The sequence below is a fragment of the Plodia interpunctella genome, chromosome 11 (assembly GCF_027563975.2).
Source record: "Plodia interpunctella isolate USDA-ARS_2022_Savannah chromosome 11, ilPloInte3.2, whole genome shotgun sequence".
NCBI lineage: Eukaryota > Metazoa > Arthropoda > Insecta > Lepidoptera > Pyralidae > Plodia > Plodia interpunctella.
In genome coordinates, this window is record NC_071304.1 from 7150176 (window position 1) to 7176996 (window position 26821).

General features: G+C 33.3%; 4 protein-coding genes and 1 long non-coding RNA gene across 5 annotated transcripts; 2 read left to right on the plus strand and 3 right to left on the minus strand.

Annotated features, from left to right (window-relative positions):
- Positions 1-133: 133 nt before the first annotated feature.
- Positions 134-2688, plus strand: LOC128673789 (uncharacterized). The gene is made up of 4 exons (XM_053751878.1): positions 134-497; positions 765-943; positions 1351-1526; positions 2107-2688. Exons 1-4 carry the CDS (start codon positions 134-136, stop codon positions 2300-2302), a joined length of 915 nt encoding a protein of 304 aa, XP_053607853.1. The 3' UTR covers positions 2303-2688.
- A 2488-nt stretch (positions 2689-5176) lies between these two features.
- On the minus strand, positions 5177-7459 carry LOC128673841 (uncharacterized). Its single transcript, XM_053751983.2, has 4 exons — positions 7270-7459; positions 6570-6742; positions 5863-6029; positions 5177-5422 (listed from the first exon to the last, which is right to left on the minus strand). Exons 1-4 carry the CDS (start codon positions 7421-7423, stop codon positions 5227-5229), a joined length of 690 nt encoding a protein of 229 aa, XP_053607958.1. The 5' UTR covers positions 7424-7459; the 3' UTR covers positions 5177-5226.
- Positions 7460-9775: 2316 nt separating this feature from the next.
- LOC128673766 (uncharacterized) lies at positions 9776-12710 on the plus strand. Its single transcript, XM_053751850.2, has 5 exons — positions 9776-9998; positions 10327-10499; positions 11122-11288; positions 11877-12078; positions 12600-12710. Exons 1-4 carry the CDS (start codon positions 9842-9844, stop codon positions 12070-12072), a joined length of 693 nt encoding a protein of 230 aa, XP_053607825.1. The 5' UTR covers positions 9776-9841; the 3' UTR covers positions 12073-12078; positions 12600-12710.
- Positions 12711-15235: 2525 nt separating this feature from the next.
- LOC128673765 (uncharacterized) lies at positions 15236-18410 on the minus strand. The gene is made up of 2 exons (XR_010370039.1): positions 16213-18410; positions 15236-15903 (listed from the first exon to the last, which is right to left on the minus strand). It is a non-coding gene; the product is annotated as an uncharacterized LOC128673765 (long non-coding RNA).
- Positions 18411-23151: 4741 nt separating this feature from the next.
- Positions 23152-25354, minus strand: LOC128673797 (alpha-(1,3)-fucosyltransferase C-like). Its single transcript, XM_053751894.2, has 2 exons — positions 24102-25354; positions 23152-23954 (listed from the first exon to the last, which is right to left on the minus strand). The coding sequence occupies exons 1-2, from the start codon at positions 25043-25045 to the stop codon at positions 23687-23689; spliced, it is 1212 nt and encodes a 403-aa protein (XP_053607869.1). The 5' UTR covers positions 25046-25354; the 3' UTR covers positions 23152-23686.
- Between the last annotated feature and the right edge of the window lie 1467 nt (positions 25355-26821).

A 26821-nucleotide genomic window follows, 5' to 3' on the forward strand; every position in this document is an offset into this window, starting at 1 on the left:
AACATTAATTTGTTTTCTAATTACTGTGGATGTCTACAGATTTTAGTTCCAAACAAATTATGCGTATAGATAACAATATTTACTTTAAACTTCTACTCAATAGTGATTAGTTCTTTTATAATGATTATTAAACATGTATGATGTGATAATGGTAAATGCAATCAGGCTATTGACACATGTCCTTCCAGTTCAGACCAACCCAGTGACAAAATATTTAGTTCAAGATCAATCTCTCCTCAGTAAGTTCACAATGATTTCTTTAACGAGATTCATCCAATGTGTTAACAAATCTGCAAATGTGCGTTTACAAAATTCAGCACTAATTAAAAATTCTAAAAATCCAAATCGTATTTGGTCTCAAATTGTGATGAAAAATAAAAAAGATGGAAGTATAATGAATGTCAAAGTGCAAACCGTGCCAAAAGATCGATTTGAAGACTTCATTGACTTAAAAATGAATCACTTTGTCAAGGATGAGATAACGTACAAAGTTTCAGGTGAGGAAATGTTTCCAATTTGTTTTATCATGATAACGCATAATTTATAGTCTTTGATTTATTTAGTTATTCTTAACATCTTTTAACTATAATATCACAAAATAATGAGGGATAACTAATATAGTTAACTATCAAATACGGAGTGTAAAAATTTACGTATAGTTTCATGTCGAGTATTTTTTTCAAAATCAATTGTGCATCTTAGTTTGGATGATTGTTTCCAATGCTTTATAATATTTACGTCAAACCGACTTAATAAAATTCTAGGAATCAATGATAATCCAGAAGCAGTTAAAGAGTGTAGAGCAGTATTAAAGAATATGATGAGCCAGCGCGCGGTGCACATTCACGGGTATTTTAGAGAGGACGAGGCTGAACATTCTGAACTCATTGGCGCATCTTCTCTTATACTAATATCTAAAGATGATCCGCTTGAAGAGATTACGGTACTCGATTAGACTACAATTAGATTTTTTAGGTTAAGAAACATCATTGTACTTGTTTTTGATAAATAAAGATTATTATTATTCTGTCCTAGAATAGGACCACAAATACTCTCGTCGATGTCGTACGAGGCGACTATCGGACACAGCCTAGGCAGCCGATAGATAAAAATAGCAATTCCAAGAAAGTCAGGCGACCAGTTGTAAAATAGCAGCTAAATTTTTAACACAAATTTTTTGGATTTATTTTTATCCTGACCCAGGCACTTGAAGCGTCACTGACCCGACCGAACCGTAAACGTGCGAAAATGAGACAGAATCTATTTAACCATTCATATATATTTTTTTTAATTTATAAATAACTTGTTCATAATTATGTCATTCTTGAATTTACTTTTTGAAATTCGTAGGTCAAAACAAAAGAAATGAAGAGGTTTTTTGAAATCGTACGCGCCTGGAACCTGTTGTACAAATACGACGAAGTATTCAAACGATATGGAATTGATTGTTTTTACCAAGATGCAGGCTTGGTCATCCATCCAAAGTACAGATTGCTTGGTATAGCCAAGTACGAAGCTCTTGTCAGGTGAAAATAATGTGTTCACATACGTTATAATCTGTATAAGCTTCTACGGGTTATATATTCCTTATGTGCAGCTGCGTGAAACAAAATGGACTTATTGTGAATTCCAGTATCATACTAAGATTTCTAAAAAAAAATTAACTTTAGATAAAATTCACTAAATATTGTTAATTTTCTTATTTACCTTCTCTTTTTTACATTTTTTTTTATTGTTATATATTTTTTTCTTTTTTAATCTACCGCCATGATAAATGTGTTTGGTCTAATAATTGACTGTTAGAAATAATAACTAGGGGCCCGGTTTCGCTCGGGTAAAACCAATATAAAAACATACTACCGGAATATGTAGGTGAATTGGTGAAAGCCGCAAAAAAAGACAGTCGAGTAATTCTTGAATTCATCACGTTCATACGGACAGTTGTGACAGGGGGATTTCTTTTTATATTTGTAAAGATTTTTGATTTATCAGCTAGGAAACTAGCTGATAATAATAACCTGAATACAATAAAGGTTTCCTCAACATTTAACAACTAGGTGTTCAATATCTTCTCCATTATTTGTTTCATTTTGGCAATGTTTTCAGACGGCTGGTGTGTATCGCGCACGGCGTTCCTGCGACCGGGGCATGGTGCACGATGTTGGGCAGTCAGAGAGCCAGCACGCTGGACGACTGGGACACGCTGTTTGAGATGTCCTATGACGAACTGGCGTCCCGGCTCGGCGTGCAGTTCAATGACCCGCCGCCTAGCTGCAAGTACATGGCTGTGAAAGTCCTTTGAGGATAGCTTTAGCCAGGAGCCTGCAAGCTAGATACGAGGAACACGCTGTTTGAGATAACTTATGAAGAGCTGGGGTTCCGGCTCGGCGAGCAGTTCAATGACTCCCCGCCTAGCTGCAAGTGGATGGCTTGGCTATTCTTTTGAGGATTTCTTTAGCCAGAGAGCCTGCAAGCTAAACGACTGGGACTCGCTATTTAAAATGCCTGCCAAGATGAACTGAGCTCCTGGTTCGGCGTGTAGTTCAGTGACCCGCCGCCTAGCTGCAAGTACATGGTTTTGAGAGTCCTTTGAAGACTGCTTTATAGGAATGTTTGTTAATTTAATTGTGTGTAATTAAATATTTAGTAAATGAACTATTTTTGTAATAAAAGTAGCTATTTGTGATATTTTTATTTTCTCATTAGAGCCTGGTTTCTACCTCAACTATTTGTTGAGCCTATTACTAATTCCTCGAAATGCAGAGTTTCCATAGAATTTACTGTTTTTCATCGTGTTTGTTGAGCTTCGAAAAATTCAATTACATTTCTCTGTTTGATTGTTGAGAAGAAAGTACTTACTTGAAAATGGGTGTACTCCTCCGAACATGTAATCTGCGCAGAAAATTCAAATTACACCATTTTATCTAAACGTTATCTATGCGCACGTTAAAGTTAACATCAAAGTTGACTGGTGCAAACTACCTTGTTTTGATTAGTTAATGTGCTATAGTCGTATTTCAATCAAGTTACGTCAGTTAATTTATCAAAACAATTCCTCAATCGTAGATAAAAGTAATCCCTGATATATATCTAGGAATAATGATTACAAACTACATGGCTTCGTCAAATAAATAAACAGATCATACTGATTAGATTAGATAGTTTTGCACGTTGTATGTCATTTATAAAAACCCATATCGAGTGTTTTACCAAGAGTCGGATAATTTGCAGTTTTCCTCATAATGTTCATTTCACTAGTAGCAGGTAGGTAGAATATGAAAATGACGGCAAGATCAATGTATAATCTGCGGTATAAATTTGGTATTTAATTTGGTTAATATTATATGATAAATGAATGGGAAACGTTGGCCGATTCCAATAGGTCGAGTTGTTATTTTTGGAGTTATCCAGTGACCTTTCTGCGGCTGGAACGATGATGATGAGACTTGAGATTCGAACCTATTTCCATTCGGACGTGAGAAAATTAAATATGTATCATACACACACGTCAAGAAATTTCATTTACTTACCACCAAATAGGTTGATACATTACAGAATTTATAATAAGACAGAGGATCGCGTGCCTTGTGGTAACTTGATTAACGGAGGTCATTATAAAATATTTGTATGCCTACATTGTACCTCTATTAAAACGTAAGCAGATTTGGTAAGTTTTAGAGGTATAATATTAGATTTGTTTTGAAATTTCTAAATATGGATAATTCAATTTACGATTTACTAATTCCACTGATGTTTAATGATATCTAACATGGCCAGTAACATTTAAAAAGAAAATACCAAAGACTAAATAATAATGACTAAATAATGCGTAGAATAAATTAGGGGAGGCTTTAGCCCAGCAGTGGGGCTAACTTGCTAGAAAAAACTCAAAAACTTGCGAATAGATATCACTATAAAATGATAAACACACAGCGGCCAACACTTACGCAATTTTGTTATCGTGGGTCTTATGGATACAAATACAGAAACAAACACATAACATACATAATCATTATAACCTGTAAACCCCACTGACCCACTACTGAGTATAGGCCTCCTTCCGTCTATGCGAACCATCTCAAATTTAATTCAATCTCACCAAAGTAGCTATAAATATTTTCCCACGCTAAGAATCAAATCCAAGACCTCCAAATAGCAGACGGACGTGTTGACTACCACACCACGGAAGTCATTATTAAATAATAAGTTTTAGGGAATAATATAATAATTTATTAGGTACATTAGTGTCGCTACAGCTGCTTAACGAAACCTTAATTGAACTATACGTATAAATACATTATTACAAACTTTGTGCTTGAAAATTACCTATATCACCGGCGACAAAGGTTTTGTTTGTACTTAAGTTAATTAAATGTAAAGCTGCTGGACCTTTGTGAGCATTCATTTCATTGTATGTACTCAGAAATAGATTCCATGATTATTAAATGCAATAGTTCTTTTATCTATGATTAAATGTGAATGTTTGATTGGACTGTTCCACATGAACTTTCACTTACGCGCAAGAAAAACGCAAAGTAGGTATACCATTTTGTTTAGCCGCACATGTTAAAGTCAACGACAAAGTTCACTCTAACATAAGGTTTTGTTTTATTTAAAAATATTTCTTGGCTTTATACAAGTAACTTTCAGGCTTTAAAAGATTCGGCGGTGTTTCGGATATCATATTATTCAATAAGCTCCCAGCATAAGCTATTAATTTATCAATGAAAGATATGAAATCATATTTTAGGAAAGTTTTAATTAATCGTAATTAAAGTGATTCATACAATACATAAATAATGACTACTAAATTGATAAAAACAAACGTGCCCGATAACATCGAAACTTCTAATACTGTCATGAGCTCTTACTTCATTATCATTGGCTATGTCGAATAGTAGATTTCTGGTAGCTGCGATGATCACAACCTATGGTTATCTATACAAAATAAAATAAAAACCTTTAAAACTAATGACTTGCGTAAATATAATTTTACGCAAATTCACAAAAAGCATAGTCAAATCGTAGGTCAAAATTTCTTGTAAGATTTGACCCACACTAGCTGTTTAATGAGGCGAAATTTGTAAAGTAATTAGGTATCATCATAGTAGAAGCCTCAAGGCTGAGTACCAGCTATGGTTCTTTTAACTATAGGGCCTTCAAAATAACAATATCATTTATAAAAAAGTATTAATTTATTGAAAAAAGTCATTTGGTAATGTATTTCTAGGGTTTTGCCACCATCACTTTGAAAGTGGGAGCGATACCATCGCTTGGAGTTGCGTTGAAGTGTTTGGCAAATTCTCGAGAGTCTATTTCGAAGGGAGTCTCCCAGCCGTCCCTCGCGGCCGCTTTTTGTGTACCAAGTGACGTCATCCAGGCAGTTGTTAATGGTACACCTAGTTCTTTACATATATGTCGTCTGTGGATATAATACAAAATGATTATGAAGAAAAAATTTAATGAATAAAACTTTCATAAAGATTCTTAAAAGTAGAGCTACAATTACGAGTGTACTAAGAGACGTTTTTTTCTATAGAATATAAAATACATAAAATGTATTTTCCTCCATATTTTATGTACAAAAATTCAGCGTTGTCCAATTTTTTTTGGCCAACCGGGATTTCGAAACCTAATAAGTAAAAAAGCAGGAAAATTTCATCAAATTATTGAAACGCGCAAAAAATCGCAATTAATATGAGTAAATAGATTTTAATACATGTTCAATACAAATGCAATAACTAAATTTTATTGAAAATTGAAATTATCAAATTTATTCCTTTTTTGCTTTTGAGAACACATACGGTAACAAACAGTAAATTCTGGAGTAAAAATCGGTGGGAATATACATTGATTGTATACCTTGATCGGACCAGAGCACTTCCAACACCCAAACCTCTATAATCAGGGTGCACTACGATTCCTAGGCCACTGTACCATTTGTCGACTGTATAGGTTTTACCAATATTATATAAATCTGGCATACCACTTAGAATTTTGAAAAGTATTTTCACTTCGTTAGTCTGTAGCTGAAAACAGGAAACAAAATTATTAATATTTTTCGATACACGCGATAAAAATACGTTCATAAACAATGCAATATCATCATCCTAACAAATATTACAAATGCAAAAGTACCTACATTTATTTGTTTAAATAGTCACCTCTTCACGCTTTATATGCTTAACAAATTTTGCATACATGTCATCATCATAGGAATTTCATCCCGGAAAAATCCTCAGATGTTGATGATAATGTTGCATTGAGTGGTGTTTAGGAACGCGTACATTCGCGACAGCTTTCGTGTCCATGGCGTAGCATATTAGATATACTCCAGAAAAAGTATTCGCTTAATGTGGTTAATAATATGCATAAAATTACTCAACACTCAACTAATGGGTCGGACAACAAATGATATCAGTGAATGTGCGAGGTGGAGAAAAATTACGAAAGTGGCTGCGTGAGTCGAAGACTAGAGACCGCTTTCCTCCTTAAAACATTAATTGTTGTTTCTGGTATGAAATCTGCGGATAAAATACAATTGAGTGACTAACAGTAAGATAACTTACCATTGCAGTTGGAATATCACGTTCATGTTTAGTAGATAGCGCCATACATGATGCTCCAACTATTTTTCCTGTGGTTTCTTCAACACAAACTACCATGTGGTTAGTTTTCTGTCTCAAAAGTCCAATAAGATATGGTTTGCATTCATTTCTAGCATCTTCACTAAAGGCGACACCTAAAAAATTTTCAAAAATTAAGGTGTTACAAGCCCATTCTTGCTTTGTATGCGATTTTATTCATAAGTATTAATTTCAGATAATACTAGCGGCCCGTCCCGGCTTCGCACGTGTAAAAACAATAATATACCTAAAGCTAAACCTTCCTCAGGAATCACATATCTATTGCTGAAAACCGCATGAAAATCCATGCATCAGTTTTTAAGTTTGTTGCGAACAGATAGATGCGGCAATGGACTTTGTTTTATAATATGTAAGGATTACAATGATTTTAATAATTACTTTTTTAAATATTTCTGAACCTATCCAAGGCAAACATGTAACTAAATTATACGAATTAAACTGATAAACAACTATATAAACTAGCACTAATACTGCATAAACTAGCACTAAATAGCTAATTATACGTTTTTTTTATATAAAATTATACAAAAACCTAATGTAAAAGTGCCCATTACTCGAGTAAAAAAAAACACTTTAAAAATATTAAAAAGTACCTTTACTCGTAATAAAATACAATAATTACCTGAAATTTTTTGCAGGGCTTCATCTTTCAGTAAGTAATCAAAGAATAATTCAGTAGCATCTTCCATTCGTTCTTCTGTACAATTACGTACGCTGAATTTGAGAAGCGCACCATCTTTTGTGCATTGAAATTCACTCCAAATTTTACCACCCATGTTTTATTAACACCAGTTATTGACTAAAACTAGCGACTCAATTAGTTATGATTAAGATGATAATTGTCTAACTTATCAGTTAGATAACGCGTAATCATAGTGTAATTGATGTCATATGTAAACGTAATTTATATTTATAGATGGTGTTGTGATATTATTTTATGTGTAATTGTATTTAAATTGTTCGCAGGTTATCGGTAAATTCAATTTTGATGTTTTAAAAAAATATATTATTGAACTTTCATATAAAAACTAAATTAGAAGTTTAAGAAACCCCTCTACGAAATTGCTGGCATCATCATCGTTTTCAAACGGCTTTTCGAAACATAGCTAACTACGCTCTCGATCAAATTATCTTGCAAATAAAAAAACTAGATCAAAATCGGTGCAGCCGTTTGGCTGCTATGATGCCACGGACAGACACGTCACACATATAAATTCCCTTCCTTCTATCTTATATCGTCGTGGGGGGTTAAATAATAAATATAATAAATATAAATAACCAAATATAATATAACCAACATAATTTGCGTATTTGCGAACGGATAAAAGAAAAAAAATAAACCATTTTACAATAGTTTAATTATATCTTTGTATTTTCTCGGTAAGTGAATTATGTAATTCTTTTGAGAAAATAAAATTCTTTAAATTTTGTTGATACAAATCGAATCGTATCGTATGTTGTATCTCAATTAATATTAATCAACGAAGCAAAGCCAACATAATATAAAATAATTAAAGTACGTGAACAACAACAGACGAGCGGTATTTTTTTAAATCTTTCGACAAGAATTACCATCGATTAAGTGCAAACAAAGAACCTTTTGTCTTCAGCTCCTTTTCAATTATGAAAAGCGTACTCTAATTAGAACATGGCGTGTATTCAAATTCAACAACAAAAAATAACTTTTTTCAATATTTTTTGAAACTTTAACACTATTAATTCATTCTTCTATTTATTCCATACATGCTGAAGGTCTCTAATGATTTCATGATTTAAAAGATATTTTAGACACGTTTTGCATTCATTTTCCTTCTACAATTATTTTCGCCTAAAGTTGGTAAGGATTTTCCACTCGGCCTTGTATTAATTTGTTTCTTCATCTACGACCTCTTTCTGAATATGTGGATTATTCCATGTGCGTTAGTATGTACATACAATCTATACTATTATTATAAAGAGGTAAGCGTTTGTAAATTTGTATGTTTGAGGCGGTAAACTCCGAAATTACCGAACTGATTTCAAAAATATTTTCACCATATTAGTAGGCTATATCTTATCTCAAAATTACCACGGGAGCAAAGCCCCGGGTAACATCTAATTTCTTATAAATTAGAAAAATAGAATCATAGAAAAACAAATAGAATAGAATCTATGAGAAATATATAAAATACTTATTTATTGGATAGACCGTTCGACCACCATCGCAATAAACCTATAAAGATAGATTGTTAAACGTGATTATCTGTCTTCCGAATACCCTGGAGTGAAGTTCCTGTTAGGAAGTCGGAATCTCACGGGTCCGATATGCCTATTTGTCCATTTGTCCAATATCCGTTGTCGGATGGACGGTGATTGACTATTAGTGTTTCATTTCCATTCCCCATCTAGGTGACCTTGAAAGAATAAAGATTCCGTTTTTTGGATTGATTTATAACACCTAACTACTTAACCAATGGAAGGTATATTAGATAGATAGATAGATACAGTCTTTATTGCACAATTCATAAAGGAGATACAAGTTACAACAAGATATTCAAACATAATGAGTCCAAAGGCGGACCTATCGCTAATGCAATTTCTTCCAGCCAACCTTTGAATGGAAAGAGAAACAACTAAACTAAGAGGGTGCAGTAAACTTAACAGTATGAAATAAATAGACAAAAAATAAAATATTAAAAGATATAGGAGAAATATATAAACATTACTTCATAATATTAAACAAAGTCATTTGGGATAGACTGACTATCCCTATGTTTTTATTTATCTTTAAAACTACGCAACGGATTTTGATATGTTTTTTTTATTAGAGTAAAAGGAAGGCTTGGGTGATTAATTTATTATGTTTTTATCCGAGCGAAGTCGGGATGGGCCGATAATTCAAAATAAAATGTGTATTGTTTATTAGAATTGATCACAATTAAACATTTTGTACTAAAATCGAGATAGTTTACTCAATATTTACAATTAATTATACTTAAACATCAGAACTTCCTACTTTTTCTCAAAGTAAAAAATGTGAATAATAACTAATATGTGTATAATAATTATCTGATATCAAATAGTAGTCATGGTCAGGCGTTATCTATTGATAAACTAATAACAGTAAATAACGATATATAACAGAACACATACGTGATGATAGGTTTAGTTACTGACAAGACTTGTAAAAAGGACAAAAATTAGTGTTCGTTAAAATGGAAGGAAAAATTTGGAGCAAATTTCAGAGTAAGAAGACAGATGGCTCAATTCAAGAATTCAGTGTTCGAGATTGTACCCAAGATCAAATGGAAGATGTCTTTGATATATATTATAATTATTTCTTGACAGATGAGTCTTTTCACAAACTGTCAGGTAAATATTGGTGAAAAACAATTGGATGGATAATTATGTATAAGGTAAAAAACAGGGTATTAAAATAAACGTCAAAGCTCAGAACTTGTATCTCCTGAAAAATGCCAACAAAAGGAAAGATGGTAAAATTCAAAAAGTACCTGTGAAGGTTTTCCCTTCACAGACGCTGTAAGCAGATATAAAAGTTCAGAAAATATATAACGATAATCGAGTAGACCAGTTAGTTCTGGCAGTGCTTGTTCACGAGTTGACGCAACCTCAATCTATTGTGTTAGAGTGAGATGAAATAAAACGATGCGTGGTACTAAATATATTTATGATATTTTAGGTGTACCCTACAGTGAAGAAGCAAAAATTGAATGCAAACCACTTCTTGCGGAAATGTTGAAAGAGAAAAGCAATCACATAGTTGTTTGTGTTGAAGAAAGCACAGGAAATGTGGTTGGAGTTTCTAGTATGAAACTTCAAATCGGAGTTGATGATAAAATGCCAAAAATTAAGGTGAAATAATTACTTTAACTTAAAAAATTGTCTTTTGTGCTCGTAAGTAGGTACATTACAAAAGCAAGGATATGAAGTCTACAAGTTGGAGCCAAGTTGGAGCCAATACACCCCGTTTTTTGAATTTTCTATCATTAATATCGAGAATATATTTTAATTGCGTAGGTAACAGATGTAAGTGCATTTATTATTTTATTCGTATTTCGCGTTCATTTTATTTTCATTTTAATTAACAACATTGAGGTCGTTGATATTTATCTGAAAAACATTTCCGACAAAACAGACATTGCTTTATTTTCCAGGAATCCGACGAACGAGTTTAGTAGGAATTTGACTATAGCTAATGAACTTTTGTCAATAATACTCGTATAATAAGAATTTCAATTGGATTGCAATTGAACCTCAATCATTTCGGCATTATTTATTGTTTCGGTTATAAATTTCTCTTTGAGGCTTGTTTTTTAGAACGGTTTACGGCCACGTAGAGGCTTGTTTTTTAGAACGGTTTACGGCCGGTTTACGGCCTACGATTCAAAATCTAAATCCAAGAATCTGAAATGAAAGCGGAAATGTCCAGATTCAATTGCGATTCAGCTGAAGCTTATTATTAACTTGTTTTCAGCTACAAAGTAAAGAAATGGCCAAACTATTTCAAATGCTGAATAGAATGATTGATTTCTATGATATTACTAAAAAATATTGCGTAGAAAAATGGTATGACGGGCGCGGAGTTATAGTGCACCCAGATTATAGAAATTTTGGTATTGGCAGCGCTCTTGTCCAGTCTCGGTACGTGTCCTACTTACTATTATATATTTATATTAAGATACATACGTAGTGTATGTATCTATAAAGACCTTGGTACAAAAGTTTGGTAAAGTTTGGTTTTCGTATTCCTTTTTTGTAAGTAGGTACTTTTTGAGTTGTCTTATATTGTTATATTACTAAGAAAATTCATTTACCTTTTGGCATGATCGCTATCCTGTTTGAATGAGTTTCTTTCGTAATTTCTTTTCAGCAGTGGTTCCGATGTAGTATAGCTATGACGTGAAAAATTGCTTGTGAAGGTCAATAATCAAAGTCAAATAATTTATGTATCTAATGAGAATTAAAATGATTTGATTTTGATATGATTCTGATTGTTTGACACCTTTTCATGTACTCAAAAAATCTTGTATAAATGTTTAATACTTTTTAACGTAAATAAAATATTATAATAGGAAAGTAAGTTTGTTAACAAAAAAAAAAACGATTAATTCACTAGATAAATCTAAGCATATATACTTTTAATAAATGAGTAGGTACCGTTGCCGAAAAAAAACAATATGTCGAACCAAAACCATATTTTTATTTATTTGTATTTTTTCTCAACTACAGAAGAAAAATATGTAAGGAACAGAGAGTGCCAATAACGTGTGCCTGGATGACATCAATTGGTACACAAATAGCAGCCGAAAGGGATGGTTGGGAGACTGAATTCGAAATCGACTCACGGGAATTCGCTAGACAGTTCGATACAACGCCTTATGATGGAATTGCTCCGACTTTTAAAGTCATGATGGGGAAGCCCTAGTGAAAGGTGGAAAGGAAATTATGTATTGAATTTGATAACTTCATAAAATCACGAAAAATAAACGTTTTGAAAATGGAAACAGTACATTTCTTTTTTTTAATACCTTACTAAAGTGATATTTAACATCATATTAAACTAACTCAATGAAGAATCCACGCAGAACTTTATGTGATATTCCAAAAGTACCTACTAGTGATACATGATATTTAGCTATTGTTGCGATGTCAAGGTTAGGTATATGTCACTCATACGGGGTGGTCCTAATTATATTCTTATTTTAGTGCATACGAGTACTGCACCAGCTAGCTACTCACTCCGTACTCAATATGTAAATTGTAGATAATACTCACAACTGCTTTATCTTCAGCGCCAGGTGTGGCCCGATCAAATTTAATGAATAATTTGCATCGGAATTCTCTTACTATAAGTACTTAATGGCAACTATAAACTTTAGGTACTACATTACCTGTGCTATTAGTTTAATATAGACAATTACTATAAGTTCTTTATCTTTTCTTCTGTTATAGCTCCATCGCGAACGATGATTTTGCAGGATCAAGGATGAGAAAAGCACGATTAAAAACAATTAAACAAAAGTGCGAATGGGACTCGAAGAAGGTTCCATTAAATTATACTGCTTTTTTATATATAATTTTAAGTTAAAGGTCTAACAAATATTATTTATTACTTTTTAATATGAGGAAGTTTTTATTTTTTTTATTTACATTAACGATATTCAGATTTATTTCTATTATTACAAGCTTTGTTAAATTTTGTGATTTAAGGTGAACGGGAAGTATCTAAATTGTAGGTTTTGATTCCTGCGACATATATTCATGTCTTTTGATCGTTTTGATTTTTTCGAGATAGAACAAAGAGACCCGAGTTTATTAATATTACAAATTTCAACTCGATAGTCATGTCGTATCAAGAAGTAAAGCAATTAGCTATGGAGAACATTTGAATGAACTCCACCGACAAGAGCCTCGCTCTTAAATTAGATGATAATGACCTCTTCCTTAGAAAATTTGTCTTGATAGATGGACAGATGTACAAACAAATAAGTGATCCTATAATACGATACCACGATCGTAAATACGATGTTTATGTGAAATAATCTCAGTATTTTTTTTAATATTACACAATAAATAACACAATTTTATCGTTATTAGTGAGAATAATGTAATCCTAGTAATTTTGTATCATTTGGGAATGCAAAATGTCAACACAATTTATGTAGCTGAAATGTAACGCAGCAATAGAGGACAACACGTTTTATATGTGCGATTTTGTGGGAAGGCTCACCATGTTGTGGAAGGATAATATTATAACAAAATCCTACTTGTTGTTTGCGGCTTTAGCGTGGTATATTTTATGTTTTTCATACAAAATTTCACCTAAGGGCCTGTTTTACCACTTTCTGACAAAATATCATATTGTAATCCGACAGATAAACTAGCTAATTACTAGATAAATCTCTCTGGAGTTATTAGCCAGTCAATTCACGTAAAACTTGTGAAACACAATTTTTAACGCAGATCGCGTTAAAATATTTTATATTAGTGCGATATTTTACGTACCTACATATGTGAAACGGTGAAATAATCTCTAAAATCTTGGTTCCAGCTTCATAGAAGGTGAAAGTGGTCTAGCCGTGAAAGTAGAAGACAAACAAACTTTCGCATTTCTTACACTTTAATAAAGATTTAGAAAGAAAATAGCTGGACTTCGAGGTTTCGCTCCATAGACCACCACTTGCTTCTGGTGAAGGAAAACATCGTGAGGAAACCACTGGTTCACAGTTTAAATTCACTAGTATGTAGCAGCTATTTACCTCTAGATGACAGTAGGTAGTCATACAAATCATGTCAGATGCCTTTAGACGACTTGAATAAGATCTAACACAAGTATGAGCACTCGAAAAGAAAAAAGACGAGTTAATATATACATTTTATATTTTTTGACTAGTCATAAACAAACAGAAATACAAGAGATGATACCTATAAATTGCTACAGACAAACATAATCAGCATGCATCAATCAGTCATATTTAATTGCGACAAACAAATTGTGAGCAAGCCGTTAATGATCATCATTAATGATGTCATTGCTATTAGTGTGCTAAGTACTATTAGCATGATTGGTTATTTAGTGTACTCTCTCGCATCCTCGCGTATTTCCTATTACATTCGCAGCTGCGACTCCCCGAAACCCCGCGTAAAAATCAACCATGAAATTTCTCTTTGGAGAATTGTTGCTTATTATACGTAACTATTATGTTTAAAAACTAACAGGCTTTGATTTATTTGACAGTCTCAATTTGTTGCTGATCTGTTTATCATAAGATTTTCTTTTTCGCGGGTGCACCGGGTCGGAATAATTTTCTCTTATGGAAAAATCTATTTATGTTGAATGTTCGTGAATTCCAGTTCGACATGTAATTTATTATCAGAAATTCGTAGTATACGTTATACAAAAGTATAAAGAGTGATAATGCTAAAATGCATATAAATATTTTTATTTTTGTAATTCCTTTCTTCATTTCACCTTTTATTATTATTGTTTAATATGTACCTATAGTTTTTTGTAAACAAAAAGTTATATCAGATTTTTCATCTATGCTGACATAAACCAAAATAGTATCACAAAATAAATCACAGACAGCTAAACATATTTACTTTGAATTACATTTTTTAATTACATAACTATCACAATGGATCAATTTCATCGAAAAATAAATCCCACTATCAAAATCAAAAGGATTTGTGACAATATCACAACAACTGTTAATTCCACAAGTCTTACAACATATTCAACTCTCCTACAGACCGTATTGCATGCTATAAAAATTCGATTACTTTGAGCATTATTGAACTGAAGTTAACGTTTCCTTCACCAACCAGCTATGAATATATTTTTAAATCATTTTTTATATAATTTAACATTTAATCATTTAAATGAACATAACTAAAATGAAAATACATGTACTTCATAATTTTATTTTATGAAATTTCTGAAGCGTTAGTAGATGAATGAACTCTTTATTGCACCATTTCTAGAGGAGTCATAAGTTACAACAGTAAGTCCAGTGGTCGAATGTTTCTCGTTTCGAATCCTATTCATGTCACTTACTTAGACGTGACGGCAAACTACTTCGGCAGACGACTTCTCCAGCTATGTAAAGAGTCCATCTCATGAAGCCCGAGATTCCGACACTTGAAACAAAATATGAAGAAATTCCACCCCCAACATCTTGAGTGTTGTTGTACGTACCTACAGGCTATCAGATACTTTATCAGCGAGCAGTGAAGTAGTCCCAATTCTTGGCTCCTATTAGCATGTATGCTTATTTAGTGTACTCTCTCTCGTCCTCGCGTATTCCCGATTACATTCGCAGCTGTGACGCCCCGAATTCCCGGGGCTTGCGTAAATTCAACCATGTAATGTTTATCAACCCTCTTTGCAGAGTTGTTGCTTATTATACGTAACTATTATGTTTAAAAACTAATAGACTTTGGTTTATTTGACAGTCTCAATTTATTGCTGATCTGTTTATCATAAGATCGACAAGCATTTGGCTGATTCCACCAGTCTCGGAAGTTTTTATATACCGATTTAGCCTTCATCTTTTTTTTATTGTTAATTAGCTTACACATGTTACAATAGTTATCAGTTATAATGCTTTCGTTATTCATTTTGTATATGTAGTGATTTGTCCATTTAAAGTATTCAGCGTATTTATTTGGACTCTTTATCAATTCGTTCATTTTTCTTGCAAGCTTTTTGGCACCTAATTTTCTTGCATTCAAGTAGATCCCATCTGGCATGAAGCTGAAATATACGTTTTAAACTTATTTATCTTAAACATAACTTAGATGAGTAAAATATTGGATATAGACGTCTTTCGGCCGTCGTTGTCGAAATTTTTTTGTAAATCCAAAAAAATGTTTTTTGGATTTAATGTTTTTTTTGACTCTATGACACAATATATGAATGAAATTTTGTCTACTCAACGCATTAGTACATATACCTATTTATAAAAGTATGCATTACCTATTCCACCAGGCTTTACAAAACACATCTATAATAATGCTACCGTATACAAAAATACCTACATCTGAAAAAATAAATTTAACGTACCTTGTATAATTAGCTCCACCAAAAACAATTGGTACAGCATTATTTCGTAGTCCAAGCAGCAAATTTTCAGTAACATAATCGGTATCAAAGGAATTTTCAAATGCAAGGTAGAAATAGTAGTCTTTTTTTATTATTTTTTCACACTCTTCATTAAGGCATTTCAGATTTCCACAATGGCCGTAAGTATCAATTGATAATTTGTATGCTTTTAGCTCGCGTTTTAATTGACTTACGAAATTTTCTCCGCGAGCTTTCGTGTGACATTGAGATGGAAACCAAGCAGCTGCCTTCGTTTTCGACGATAAATCTTTTTTAAACTTCTTACTAACTGGGGTCATTTTATTTAATTTCATCCAATGCATCACTTTCTTTGGTCCTATTATTGCCTTATTCTTCTTATTCCGTATTGTTATATATCCCCACCTGCTTTCAGAGTCCAGTCTAAACGTCCATGTCCAATTAAAGTAGTTGTTAAATCTTTTAGAACACAAGGGATAATTTTCGGAAGATTCAACGCTTGCAAATACATATTTCTGAACATCGGATCGACGATCCGGCAAATCTAGATCATCTCCAATAAGATCAGATCCCGCAAAGAGAACAACATCGAATTGCGTATAATCTTCTAAGAAGTACCTATCTGAGGTCACATAGCAGTTTATATAAGGGCAAAGACTTTTTATGAAACGTGTATGACCATTTTCTAATTCTACAAGAGGTTCATTATTTGGATTTGTCCACATCAACACATATTTTATATCCGGAAGCTTCTTTTTCGCGGGTGCACCGGGTCGGAATAATGTTCTCTTTTGGAAAAATCTATTTATGTTGAATGTTCGTGAATTCCAGTTCGACATGTCATTTATTATCAGAAATTCGTAGTATACGTTATACAAAAGTATAAAGAGTGATAATGCTAAAATGCATATAAATATTTTTATTTTTGTAATTACTTTCTTCATTTCAACTTTTATTATTATTTTTTACCATGTATATTTGTTTTGTGAACAAAGAGTTATATCAGATTTGTCATCTATGGTGACATAAACCAATCTCGTATCACAAAATAAAATCACGGAGAGCCGTATATATTGTGATATATATGCGGACAGCTAAACATATTTAGTTTATATTACATTTTTTAATTACATATTTGTCACAATGGAATGACTTCATCGAAAAAAAAATCCCACTGACAAAAACACAAAGATTCGTGACAATATCACCACAACTATTAATCCCACAAGTCTTGCAACGCTCTCCTTGAGACCGTATTGCATGCTATAAAAATTTCGATTACTATGAGCATTATTGAACTGAAGTTAACGTTTCTTTCACCAACCAGCTAAGAATATATTTTTAAGTCGATTTTTATGTAATTTAACATTTCATCATTTCATTGCATATAACTAAAAATGAAAATACGTGTGCTGTACAATTTTATTTTGTGAAATTTCTGAAGCGTGTGTAGATAGATGTACTCTTAATGCGTTGTGGTCGAGATCCTCTGTTCGAATCCGACGTAACAACGTAACAACGGTCAAATATGTTCTCTCCAGCTCGGACCTCTCCAGCTGTAAAGGGGGCCCATAGGGGCCCATAGGGTCCCTATCTCATGGCGCTCAACTACAGACTGTTTTTCACGTTACTTTTTCCAGCGCTGTACTAAACTATGGAATCGACTTTCCTCAGCGGAGTTCCCTAATAGTTTCGACATTGTGGCCTTCAAAATAAGGGCCGCGGCTATCGGCATTTCAAAATCGACAACGCATCATTGACCCGTATCGGGTTGCTGTTGCTGGTGTTCATGGGATACGGTGTTTGCTTAGCATCACGAAAACCACTTGCTCCTTTGCCCACAACACTTCACTATAAAAAAAAATTATATTACTTCTCGGTAGCTCAAATTGCCGTTATAGCAGCTTCGATTCATAGCAGCTTATGATCAATTTGTTATTATTATTTATGATCATGTTGTCATCATAAGTTGTTGCTTGATAATATTTTGATAATTTTCTTTTAGGTCTTTTTAGCGACAGATCTAATAATCTCATCTGATTTAGATGGTTTTGTGGGACTTTTACAATATATTCTAACAATACCACCAAGTGTGGTGACACTAGTAATGTGTTGATGGACTATTTCTCCTCTGTTCGTCGTTTCTGTGTCTCGGTCATTTATTGAGTAATTTATTAACACTGCACATATGAACACATCGTGTGATGAAACTGAATTAGTTTCTTAAGAAATAAGTCAAGATAATGACAAATAGTATTGTAAGTTGTTGTGTTTATGAAGGTACTGAGTATATTGTAAAATGTGCAGTATTCCAAAATACCAATGTAAAGAAATAACTAAAAACTCGAAACTACACACAATGATTGGTCAGCTCTTTAATGCCATTTACTTTGTGCAGGCGTTTCATTATTCTAAAAAGTAATTTTAAAGATGCTTTGTAGACTGTTTTTTTCCATTACTGTACTGACGTCAACTTTCCAGTACATCACTTCTTATTTAATTATTAACGTAGTCTTCAAAGGAATCGTCTTTTTTCCTTTACCTCCATGAAAGCGTAATAGTATATATCTTAAGTATTGCTGGCTCAAACTTATCACGAACGTAGTCAAAATAAGTTTTGATTGGGCGAATCGAGTTCATCGGGCTTCGAGTTCATAGTAAGCAAAAGAGATAGCAAATGCTTACGGTATGGCCACGTCTTATGTAAACAATCAAATTAAGTAGGGAACAAAAATGTTTTGCTATGCGCTTCCGCGCCTAGCCCTAGCAGAAGGATGAAGCTAAAAATGCTGGCTTGATGTAATCAAGACGCCAAGTACGAAGTGGAGGTGAAAAATTAAGAGACTCTGGGGAAGCTACCAGTGATACGAGATACAGAAAGATATATCAATAATTAATTAGTCGGAACAACTTCAGTGTTCACAACAACCATAGACCAACAAAACAGAAAAAATAACACGCAGGTGAAGGCACAGATTGAAAGCATTTTATTAATGTAGGCGTTCTACAACCATTGTAACTCATTGTCATGTTTGTTCGGTCGGCGACAAGCCGAAATAACCTTATTTATTTAGTACTATTGTAGGTATATCGTACTATCTTAAGGTAGGAAATATAATGAGTTATTTCACGGTTGATTCACTCATGCATATTATTAGTTTTCTTTCTATTCAGCCAGGTTAAAACAATTTAGCTCGTATGGTCTTTTAACCACACACACGTAAGATATTAATTGGCTGATGCAACTGAATACGATTTCACGAGTTTTTATAAACTGATAACAGAGTGCACAGAAACATAATTCATGATATTGTAAAATAATCATTAATTAACTCATAGATATACATACATACGATAGGCTGCTATTTATGTATCCGGAACTGGCCAATAATTCTAGAATATTTAAAAAGTAATTACAACATTTGAAAATAGAACTCTTCGGCTAGAGAATAAATATTTTTCATGTCCCTGTCATTTGTTTTTTTCAATTGGCGCCAATTTTGAAAATAGCTTGTCTTCATTGCCATGGATTTAACTCGTGAACATTTTCGCGCGATGATTTATTATGATTTTCGGCGTGGATTAACTCAAAAACAGTGCATCGAACAACTGATTTTAACTTTTGGAGATGAAGCACCATCGAAAACCACTGTGTATTATTGGTTTAAGGAATTTCAACGTGGACGGTCTATGCTCACGGATGAAATTAAGGAGGGTCGTCCTAAATCGGTAGTGGTACAACAAAATATTGATGCTGTGCGACAATTAGTAATGCAAGATCGTTATGTTACATACCGCGAGATAGAGGCGTCTCTGGGCATTAGTATGACGAGTATACACGCGATATTACACGAACATTTAATTGTTAAAAAAATTTGTTCGCGTTGGATTCCGTACAACTTGAGCGTAGATCAAAAACAGGCTCGTGTCGACTGGTGTAAGAAAATGATAAAAAAATACAACCGTGGCACGTCAAAAGCTGTTTATAATATCTACACAGGTGACGAAACCTGGATCTATGCTTATGACCCTGAAACTAAACAGCAGTCAACGGTGTGGGTCTTTCAAGATGAACCGAATCCAACAAAAGTTGTTCGTGCGAGAAGCACTTTAAAGCAAATGGTCGCTTGTTTTTTTGGTATCAACGGACATGTAGCTACAGTGCCACTAGAGAATAGTAGGACGGTTAATTCTGAATGGTACACCACCATTTGTTTGCCAGAAGTCTTTGAAAAAATACGAAAGAACAACCCACAACGCAGAATCGTACTTCATCACGACAATGCTAGCTGCCACAAGTCGGCTGAAACAAATAATTTTTTGGAGGGTCAAAAGATTGAATTGACGGGTCATCCGCCGTACAGCCCCGACCTGGCACCCAATGATTTTTATTTATTTCCAAACATTAAAAATAAATTACGTGGTCAACGTTTTTCGAGCCGCGAAGAGGCCGTTGATGCGTTCAAAACACACGTTTTGGACATACCTCAATCAGAATGGGAAAAGTGCTTTGAAAATTGGTTTCATCGTATGCAGAATTGCATAGATCATCGCGGAGAATACTTCGAGAAACAATAAAACCATATGTAATAATATATGTTTGTTTAATTTTGTTATTCCGGATACATAAATAGCAGCCCTCGTATCATAACGTATGTGTGACAGACAAGATTGAATCTATTTTCACCTCGAAATAAAAGGTATACATGAAATTAAATATAACCGGACAAATGCGAGTCGGAATCGTGCACTAATAGTTTCGTAACATCCTTATCCTTACATATTATAAAACAAAGGCCGCGTCTGTCTGTCTGTCTGTCTGTTCGCGATAAACTCAAAAACGACAGCACTAATTTTCATGCGGTTTTCACCAAAAGATAGTGTGATTCCTGAGGAAGGTTTAGGTGTATAATTTATTATGTTTTCACCTGAGTGAAGCCGGGGCGGGCCGCTAGTTACCTATAAAATCGGAAATAATTACGTTTGTTGTATGCAATCCCCCTTATATATTTTATTCTATTTTTTTGTATTATAGTTGTTGTAGCGGCAATAGAAATACATTTTTTTATAATGTCCCGTTTTACGCTTTACTTTGAACCCTAAAAATTTAAGGCTTGCTAAAATTTTATATAACATTTATTATTTGTTAGAATATATAACGTTTATGTTATTCGAAAGATAATTGTACTGTTACATTAATGTTTCGCTGAATGTGTTGCAATTGAAATAAAAATAAAATTAGTCAACATCCGAACGCGTAATATACACACACACAATGAGCGAATCAGTTTTGGTTGGATGTAAACATAACCAAATGTAAACTGTAGCAAACTATTGCTAGGTATTTGTTAATATGTATGTATTTTAATAATATGTTAAAGTGAAGTACTTGTAAGTAGTGAAATAAATAAAATTGTTTTTGTTCTCTCGTACTTATTTGTCAGAAGGGTTCTGTTTCTACCTTAGAATAGACCATTCTATCATCCACGAGATGATGTAAGAGAGGGTAAAAATAACCTTAACATCGGATATGCAACAAGGATGACATAGCCAAGAATACAACCAGAACTGCGCGAAGATGAGAGGGGTGTCAGTACGGCTTTCTATTCATCTTATTCCTTTCATTCTTCTCAACTATCAATTTTGTATTTCTGGATATGAGATGAGTCGTTGTCGTCATAATCTGGTTGTTGGGTAGTACCATAAAACAATATCTTTTATGTTTGCAGTTAATGTGGTATGCAGATGTCATATGACGGTTCCTAACATTCCATTATGGCATGCTAAATATTTACATAAGTAGGTATTACAGAAAATGTAAATTACGGTCGGCCGGCCTGCTAGTGGTTGGTCCTACAATCATATACCAAAAAAAAAACAATTAAATTTTTGAAGATCCGGCATCTTCCTTCATGGTATATTTTTACACCCACCCTGGGATTTGGGGCGTCACAGCTCCGAATGTAATTGAGAATACGTGAGGATGAGAGAGAGAGAGAGATTCAATTAGAACAGATCAGTAAAATAAATGTACCTAACACACCCGAGCAATGAAAAAGAAATCATACCTATCAAAGATAATGAAAATAAAATGATGACAAATCAACAGTTTATGAGACTTCATATCAACCTCAATGATGATATGAAGTCTCATAAACTGTTGATTATACATAGAACAGACTATAGATTTTTATGGCCGTTTGATAACAATTGTTACGATATTGCAGATTAAGCTGACATACAACTGTAATTGAATGTTTTTGAAATAGGCCACGGGTTTTGTAATTAATCTCGAAAAAAATGGCGCCTCTCGCTTGCCCCGTTGCTACGTTGCGCTCCGTTGCGACGACGTAGCACGTTGCAGCTCATTCGTGCTCCGTTGTTTTTAACATTGACGTATGTCGAAACTCCGTACGACATCTACGTTGTTCTGCGGTGATCCATCAACGGACGTCAACGTGCCGGAAGACGACGGAGCCCAACGGAGAAATGGGGCATGGCTCGTATTTGACATTTGGCATCAATTTAAATGGCACCTGATTTTTCTACATACAACTATCATTATTATTTCGCTAGTTGCAATTGTGCAGTTTTATTATGTACCTACCTAGAATTTTTTATTAATACATAAATGTCACCTACAAGATTATGTATAGGTACAAGTGTCATGTATAAATATGGTGTAAAAATATGAATTACGTTTTTAAAAGCGATGATCACCATGTTTTCCTGATAAATTCGAAAACTAGTGTCATTACTCTATTTATGGATGCCTTACGTTAGAACGAAAATTCATAGATCGAAAATAATGTCAAACAACGCGTATATACCTATAGCTATATTTTTATTACTTTCTATTAAGTATGTATTTGTACGACTAGGTTTAATTTAAATACAATAGACGTAGGAATTCAACAATTTTATTCGTAAGATTTGAATAAAATGGTAAGAAGTAGAACAAATTAAAACACTGCTGACACAAACACTAACAAAAAGTTGATTTAAAAATACTTAAAACATAAAATTATACAAAAAAATACATACAAAAAAAACCATATTAAACGGCTATAAAGTGGTATAACATGATATCTGTTGAAATTATCAAAGAAAAACATGTCAGAAATAACTAAAGTAGTTATTATATTAATATAGGTAACTAAAACAATGGCATTTTAGTGTAAAGATATATAAAATGACCATTTATTTACAAAGTCTGTAGATATCATGTATTCTTATTAGCCAAAATAATTATTATATGTTACAATCAACTTTTAATCTTACCTAAGGCGTAGTCAATAACTCTCTCATCTGAGCGTTTTCCTCGTCGCTTCCTTCGCCGTTAAGTGTCGGAACCCAGGGTCCGCTTTCCTACTTTGGCCTCTCCGCTTTTTCATCTTCAGCATCCTTAGTAGCCAAACCAAAGTGGTCGATGACTACAATACTATGCAGAGAAATATCAACAAATTGCTGGTGAGTCCCACCATTGTCTAAAATTTTCCTTCACAGATTTCTTCGTGAGCATGTCCTCGTTGTTCAGTAACGCGCACATACTGCAATAGTCATTTGTTTCACTATTATCATTTCGACGGTGGTACGTATAGTAATTTGTCCATTTGAAGTATTCTACATATTTTTCAGGATTGTTAATGAGCTCATTTATTTTCATCGCAAGTGTTTCAACGCTTAGCTCCGCTGCATTTAAATATATTCCTTCAGGCATGAACCTATAAAAAAATTACATTATTTAATATTCCTAATTTATAAAAATACAAATTATACAAGTTTAATTTGAAACCAATTAGTTTGTTTTGTATACAATTTATCAATCTATACTATAAAATGGTAATGGAAAAAATAATAATGCATATCACCTCGTATAATTTGCTGCTCCGTAAACAATCGGTATGGCATTATTTTTAAGTCCATGTAAAATTTTTTCAGTTACATAATCTTCACTAAACGAATTTTCAAAGGCTAAATAAAAGTAATATGTCTTTTTTATCATGTCTTCGCACTTTTGTTCATTGTCTCTAGGGCATGATAAAAATCCACATTGTCCATAAACATCTACGGTTAAACTATATTTCGCCAGCTCGTTTCCGAGTCTTCTTGCCACTAGTTCTCTTCTACTTCGAGAAAAACAATTCGAAACAAACCAAGCCACAGCTTTTGTTTTGGTTTTCAAACTCATTTTAAACTCCTCAGACACTGGCTCCATGTCTTCCAATTTCATCCAATGCATAACTTTATTAGGACCAATTATTTTATTTTTTTTATCACGAATTACTATGTAGCCCCATCTACTTTCAGAGTCCAATCGAAATGACCACGTCCAGTTAAAGTATCCATCGAATTTATAAGAACAAACTGGATAGAATTGTGACGATTCAATTGTTGCGAAAACATATTTCTGTGTACTTGATCTTTCGGCGGGTAAATGGTAATCATCCATAAGTACCACCTCAGGTCCAGCAAAAATTATTACGTCGAATAGCGTATAGTGTTCTAGATAGTATCTATTAGATGTTACGTAACAATTTGTATATTTACATTTATTCTCGAAGAACGTATTCTGTCCGACTCCCATGTATACAAAAGGCACGTTTTCAGGCTTAGTCCATTGAAGTATATATTTTAATTTCGACGGTTTTGTAGATAAGATCACACCAGATTTTGTTTTATTGATCACTGCACTTAGCGCACGTCTGGTGTCAATGATTTCTAATATAGTTCTATGATAAATATTATACCAGAGCCAGAAAATTGATAATGATAATATACAACCAAATAACTTCCCAAGAATATTCCGCTTCATTTTATGTTAAAAAAATGTCTAATGTATTTAATCGCGACGCGTTGAATGCGCGGGCGCGCGTGTTCGGCAGTCCATGCGCTCATTACACTGAATCAACTTTCCAGGGATGCTATATTATTTTCCTTTACGTATTAATTACATTATAACTAGCGTTTTATTCATATGAACTTCACGTGACATAATTTTGATACGGGGAATTTGAATATGTAATTGAATAATTGAAATTAACCTTTAATAACAAAAAACAAGTTTAATTTATACTATTTAAAAAGCTACAAGAAACATGTAATTTTGATAAATGAAAAGGAAAATTTATTGTCAAATTTGTCAAGTGTATGGTATGACTTTTTAATTGTCTTCTACGGATTTTTTTTTATTTGCCTACGCGACTTCAAAGTTAAAAGTATAAAGCTATTTAGTAAAAAAAATATTTTGTTGATTTACCCGGTTAATAAAAAAAAAGATAAAGCGTACTTCAAGCTGAAATTTATTTTGTCACTATCGCACTTTACGTAATTTGGCATTGACGGAAAGAGACAGCTTAGTACCTAGGTATGCTTTTTTCACATATACATTTAATAAAAAAAATGAATGTCTGTGGCTCATGGAATTAGTAGGTACTCCATACAACCGAAGTCCTTACAGAATCCATGGGCTACATAGAAATAGTAAATCCTGTCACGCAAAATATATCTAATAAATCTCGAACAAACACATAAATTAAGTTTTTATTTTTAAGTTTTAAACTTGTGCGTTTATCTGAATAGCTGAAACATAATGCTTGAATTTTCTTTTTGCTAAGCAATATTATTTAGGTAGAATAATTTGCAGTGAAAGTATTAGAGTATGAAAAAAACTGGCACAGCTATGTGAACAAAGTTAGTTTAGCTCACAGTGGACGATCAGTTTATTGTAATCAACCAAATTTGCGGTACAGAAATTGTTAATATATCGAATATCCGAAGTCGTTATGTTTGACAATCCAGTTGTTTAACGTTTTGGTAGAAAAACATGAAAACAAAATTGTTTTGTTACTGCATAATAAACATGCATAATAGAATATCGGTAAACAACGGTAATTTGGCAGTTTCGACGTACCTACATTCCAGGCTTTTTCGGTAATAAAAAGCTCACATCTACGAGATTCGATAGCGTGTAAGATACGGGGCCCTATTCTCACGCAATCGAAGTTCATTTCATACGAATTGTCCATTTTTTCTGAAAGTCTAGTTTGTTGTACTCTTTCTGCGTTTACGAAAAATCTTCGTCAAAAAGTCGTGTAAAAGCATAGATCTATCGAACATTTTCATTTTTAAATGAAAATGCTAAAATATTGGAGAAAATTCATGAAGTGAACTTAGATTGCGTGAGAATAGGGCCTCAGGTAAATCACACTAATTTGAACGTTTTCCCATTTTTTCCGACGCCATAGAACATTGGAGTCCAGGGTTCGCTGTTCTATTTTCTCCTCCACTTGGTATGGTCTTCGACATTCTAAGTTGTCAGACTATGACCAGATCAAACCTGGTAAATAACCAAGGGGCCGATTCTCACTCCATCAAAGTTCATTTCATAAATCTTTCCAAATCTTTTTCCACTGTTTAACAAAGTTTCTTCATTCACAGAAAATCACAATCGAAAAAGTTTAACCTAGTGCATCGATAGATCGAACTTTTTCGATTGGGACTCCGATTAAAACTTCGAAAAAAATTAAAGAAAATTGATGATATGAACCTCGATTGCACGTAAATTGGGTCCCAGAACCTAAATCCATCC

Bases quoted from the DNA above. Each gene is read 5' to 3' on its own strand.
- LOC128673789 (XM_053751878.1), top strand. From the start codon at position 134: ATGTATGATGTGATAATGGTAAATGCAATCAGGCTATTGACACATGTC. The intron at 498-764 runs GTGAGGAAATGT...ATAAAATTCTAG, and splicing joins GATAACGTACAAAGTTTCAG to GAATCAATGATAATCCAGAA. The intron at 944-1,350 runs GTACTCGATTAG...TGAAATTCGTAG, and splicing joins ATCCGCTTGAAGAGATTACG to GTCAAAACAAAAGAAATGAA.
- LOC128673797 (XM_053751894.2), bottom strand. From the start codon at position 25,045: ATGAAGCGGAATATTCTTGGGAAGTTATTTGGTTGTATATTATCATTA. The intron at 23,955-24,101 runs GTGATATGCATT...ATTTTTTTATAG, and splicing joins GGAGCAGCAAATTATACGAG to GTTCATGCCTGAAGGAATAT.
- LOC128673766 (XM_053751850.2), top strand. From the start codon at position 9,842: ATGGAAGGAAAAATTTGGAGCAAATTTCAGAGTAAGAAGACAGATGGC. The intron at 9,999-10,326 runs GTAAATATTGGT...ATGATATTTTAG, and splicing joins GTCTTTTCACAAACTGTCAG to GTGTACCCTACAGTGAAGAA. The intron at 10,500-11,121 runs GTGAAATAATTA...ACTTGTTTTCAG, and splicing joins ATAAAATGCCAAAAATTAAG to CTACAAAGTAAAGAAATGGC.
- LOC128673841 (XM_053751983.2), bottom strand. From the start codon at position 7,423: ATGGGTGGTAAAATTTGGAGTGAATTTCAATGCACAAAAGATGGTGCG. The intron at 6,030-6,569 runs GTAAGTTATCTT...TCCTGTTTTCAG, and splicing joins GTGATATTCCAACTGCAATG to CTACAGACTAACGAAGTGAA. The intron at 5,423-5,862 runs GTATACAATCAA...TTATATCCACAG, and splicing joins AGTGCTCTGGTCCGATCAAG to ACGACATATATGTAAAGAAC.